We start from the raw sequence: 4,758 nt of genomic DNA, 5'->3' as shown, positions 1-4,758 counted from the left end.
AAACAGAGGGAAAGCAAGAGGATGCAAAGGAGGAGAGAAGGAGAGATTGCATGCTGGGATGGGAAACGGAGGGAAAGTAAGAGGATGCAAAGGAGGAGAGAAGGAGAGATTACATTGTGGGATGGGAAACAGAGGGAAAGCAAGAGGATGCAAAGGAGGAGAGAAGGAGAGATTGCATGCTGGGATGGGAAACGGAGGGAAAGTAAGAGGATGCAAAGGAGGAGAGAAGGAGAGATTGCATTCTGGGATGGGAAACAGAGGGAAAGCAGAGGATGCAAAGGGGAGGGAATCTGAAACGACCTGAAGGCACACAACACATGCACATACACACACAAGTTGACAGGATATGCACGCTGCCACCAGTTTGTTTGTTTTTTTAAAAGGAGGGGGGAAAGCACCCATTCCATTGCCCAACTGTTGAATTTGATTGACAACAAAGGAGGCTCTATTTTAAAGCAGTACTGCAAATGTGAACTTCAGAGGGGCAAATTGCATCCATCAAGGTAAAGGGTAGTGGGAACTTCTTTCTGGGGAGATTTGGTACCAGCCCAGCGAATCCAGACCAGATCTACCCAGGGCAAATGATCTAGTGGGAATGGGGCCTGTATCACATGTGATCAACATTCCTAACAATGCAGCTACCATTCAGGTTTTCCAGCTTGTTTCCTTTCCACTTCATTCCACATCCTTGTTTATAGTCCCATACAATACAGTGTCAAGAAACAAAGAAAGTTCAGTGTAATTGTGGACAAGAGCTAGCATTCATTTAAAAGAATCTAGCTCTTGTAGAAAAGCCACATTCACAGATACAAGTTCATTTCTCAGTTTTGAGTGAACAAACGAATGTGAACATCACTACCACACAGAAGCTAGCATCCTGTTTGTGATATCAGCAGGCATAAGTCCCCCTTATGCTTGAGCATGGTCATTGTGGAGATGATAATCCACCCTCTACAAAACAACAACACTCCTGCATTCACTGTAGTGCTCTGATAGCACCCCCACACTCCATTGCTGGTGAAGAGTGGTTGGGATCAGAGAAGCATTTGGCTATGTCCCCATTGCCAGATACAGACAGCATCATCTGCTAAGACCTTCAGAAGGCTCCAGTAGATCTCAGCAGAAAGTGTCTTTGGGTCTCCCTCTGGTTATGGGAACATGGATAGGAGTTTATCCAAACTTGTCTACAATCCACCAGCTATGGAATGGCTGGTCGGGGACTGTAGCAGCACAACAGTGAGTGCTGGCAGTGTGTGTTTGACAGGGAGCCATAACAGAGTCCTATATGTGAAACTTAATTGATGTATAGTGTCTAGATCAAGGGAAGTCATAGTGCCACTATACTGTGCTTTGGTCAGGCCCCACGTGGAATATTGTGTCCAGTTCTGGGCACCACAATTCAAAAAGGACATTGAGAAACTGGAGTGTGTCCAAAGGAGGGCGACTAAAATAGTGAAAGGTCTGGAAACCATGTCCTAGGAGGAACGACTTAGGGAGCTGGGGATGTTTAGCCTGGAGAAGAGAAGATTAAGAGGTGATATGATAGCCCTGTTTTAATATTTGAAGGGATGTCATATTGAGGAGGGAGCAAGCTTGTTTTTTGCTGCTCCAGAGACTAGGACCCGAAGCAATGGATGCAAACTGCAGGAAAAGAGATTCCACCTCAACATTAGGAAGAACGTCCTGACAGTAAGGGCTGTTCGACAGTGGAACACACTCCCTTGGAATGTAGTGGAGTCTCCTTTGGAGGTCTTTAAGCAGAGGCTGGATGGCCATTTGTCGGGGATGCTATGATTGTGATTTCCTGCATGGCAGGGGGTTGGACTGGATGGCCTTGTGGTCTCTTCCAACGCTACGATTCTATGATTCTATGCTCATCCATGCTGGATCCATGCTAGTCCTACCTTTCCAAAGCTGCAGTCTACAGTCAATTTCTAGTAGATTTAACAGGAAGTTACATATTTCAGAACATGTGCCTATTAAGTACTGCATTTAAAAAAAAAATCTGAATGGGTTAGTGTGTTGTAGCAGTGTCAAAGCTGTATCAGGGAGAGCAAGGTCCACATTCTCTCTCAGCCATAATGCTCACTTGGGGCATATAATTTTTTCATAACTTAACCCATCTCAAAGGTTTGTTGTGAGGATAAAAACTGGGGGGGGGGGGGGGAAACTAATTTACCCTTCCCTCAACTTCCCTACAGGAAGGGTGCAACACATATTGAATATCAACATGCGCTTTAAACACTTTTCTATGTTTTTAATTGTATTGTTCTTTTAATGTTCCCAATACTGGGAAACGAGCAGGAAAGAAATATAATCATCATCGTTATTACAGTATTCCTTTACAATTCACCTAGGGACACAATCATTTTGTCACTGTAAGGTGAAGCACAGGGGTAGACAACTGTAAGGTGGAAGAAAGTTATCTCCTCCTTCAAGGGCATACCTTTTGCTCCCAGCATGACCAGAAATAAAATCACTTTCGCTCCTCGTTCAAGGATTCAGCCAAATAATACCTTAATCTAAGCATTTTAGGTTTGGGCAGTTTTGGGGGGGCAAAGGGACAAAATAGCCACGCTTTTGTGGCAGTTTGAAGCATCTATTGGCCAAAAAGGAATTTTTTATTATTATTTGGGGAGGTCTAGGGATGAGGGGGATGAAATGTAATATAAGGTCTTGAAAGTTGCAGTTTCATCACCCCGTGTAGCATGGCCCAACATTCAAGCATGCTGAGAACCACAAAGTAGGTTTCGACCGTAAGTGAATAACCATCACAAGAGAATGGAATAATCTCTTTTGGGTAGAGATTGAGCATATACTGTGACAAGGTCAGTTTTGTTGCACTGTAACATGACTGAACATTCCCATTCAGTAGTCACTGCCATGCATTTGATCTATGCAACAGCTTACATATCTATTCAATAATCCCTGCTATACATTTGATTTAGCAACAGTATACAACTACACAGTAAAGGAAACTAGGCCACACCAACATTCAGATCAAATTTGCAGCCTATAAACAAAATAAATAAGGAGTGGAAAAGACAACCTTTACATAAAGGTTCCTTTCCACCCCCTGTCTATTTTGTTTATAGGCTGAAGGACCCCAGTGAATGTGGGAAAACTGCAAATAAAAGAACACTGTTCTTTTTACCAAAGAGAACACCGCTCTATGAATTTCTAGGTCCTCCAATGCAACTCAAGGGTCAACATTTGTCAGAGGTTGATCAAAGAATCATGCTGGAGGACCTACAAATGCCTAGAGAAGCGTTTTCTCTAGATGTTCTAGGTTCTCCAACACAACTCTATGGTCAGCATCTGGCAGAGTTGCGCCAGAGAGCCTAGAGATTCCTAGGCCTGTTACAGACTGCCAAAACAAAGTTGCTTGGGGTCTCTTTGGAGGTATGCTGTTTAAATGATGCGTGCATCCTAAGAATCCAGAAGCTGCACCAAAGCTGCACTCCAGTGCTTAGGAAAGGAGTGTGGCTTTGGTGTGACCTCCGGACTCTTAGGACCCAGGCATCATTTAAATAGCATACTTCCAAAGAGACCCGAAGCAGATTTATTTGGGCAGTCTGTAACAAGCCACTATGTCTCATTTTTGGGGTATGGCTTATATTGCGCAAAGGCTTAGAAATCCTTCTACGGCTTATTTTATGGGTATGTCTTATTTTCAGTGAAACAGGGTAGTAGCAACTTGCCATTGACCAGGCGTGCTTTTTGGGCACCTTCGCCAGAGGCTCACCTTTCATCTTGACGGTGGGGGAGTTGGGCCCGGCCGACTGCTTCCGCCATCCTCTCCAGTTCTGGCAAAGGCTCTCCGCCTCGGAAATGAAGGAACAAAGAGAGTCTTCCTCAAAGCGGTCAGAGTCTTCGAAGGAGAACCGTTCCCCGTCCTCCCACTCCGCAAACATGAGTTCCATCACATCCAGAAACACCGGGGGAGAGGGGGAAAAGGGGGGCTCCTCCTTCTCTCCGAGAGACACGCAAAGGCAGGGCTCCAGGACCAAAGTGTGCCAACGCTTCAGAAGACCCAACTGCTCTTTTAATCCTTGATACAACGATGGAGCATTAACAACAACAACAACAGAAGGCAATGATCTGTGAATTGCAACAAGGATGTAAGAGAAAGTACACAGGGCTCTTTAAACCTGGTCAGGACCAAAGCTTCCCTTCTCAAGGGAGAAAGCCCATCCCCTGGATGGCTCCTGGTTTGGCTGACAGGGGACCAAACTGTGTGGATGCTGCTTCGGATCCAGCCGCCTGGAACGACAACAAGGAAGCAATCTGGAAACTGGAGCCAGGGTTCAGGAGAATGTACACACAGCTTGTCAAACTTGAACGGGACCAAAGTTTCCTTCAAGGGAGAAATCAAGGATGGCTCCTGGTGTGGCTGACAGGGGAGCCAGGCACAGAAGTGGAAGCAGTGCTCCTCCTCCTCCTCCTCCTCCTCTTCTTCTTCTCCAAAGGCAGGGCAGCAGCAAGGAGAGGACGGTGGGCCTCCTCCCAGGCGCCATTAGCAAGGGCCAGGTGAAGGCAGGGCCCAGGGAAACAAGGGGGCGGCCATCCTCCCTCTCTCTCTTCCTTAAGCTCTGCTGCTGCTGCTGCTGAGAAGGGGAGCCCAGGAGGAAGGCGCTGGCCCCAAGGGCATTCCCTGAAGCAGGGAGCCTCCAGCTGCCTCAGAGCCGGGGAAGAGAACTTTGCACCAAGCGAGGGAAGGAGGAGAAGCTGTTGCTCCAATAGAGACCGGGAGGGAGG

At 46.5% G+C, this 4,758-nt stretch overlaps 1 protein-coding gene across 1 annotated transcript in view; it reads right to left on the bottom strand.

Moving 5' to 3' along the window:
• Positions 1 to 4,752, bottom strand: part of ZSWIM8 (zinc finger SWIM-type containing 8) — a 73,693-nt gene extending 68,941 nt beyond the window's left edge. The window contains exon 1 of the mRNA XM_042459698.1: positions 3,746 to 4,752. Within this exon, the coding sequence (XP_042315632.1) occupies positions 3,746 to 3,923 (178 nt within the window). The 5' untranslated portion in view covers positions 3,924 to 4,752. The remainder of the gene's footprint in view (positions 1 to 3,745) is intronic.
• Between the last annotated feature and the right edge of the window lie 6 nt (positions 4,753 to 4,758).

Source organism: Sceloporus undulatus, chromosome 3 (assembly GCF_019175285.1).
Source record: "Sceloporus undulatus isolate JIND9_A2432 ecotype Alabama chromosome 3, SceUnd_v1.1, whole genome shotgun sequence".
In the NCBI taxonomy this organism is placed as follows: Eukaryota; Metazoa; Chordata; class Lepidosauria; order Squamata; family Phrynosomatidae; genus Sceloporus; species Sceloporus undulatus.
This window is presented reverse-complemented; position numbering and strand designations above follow the sequence as displayed.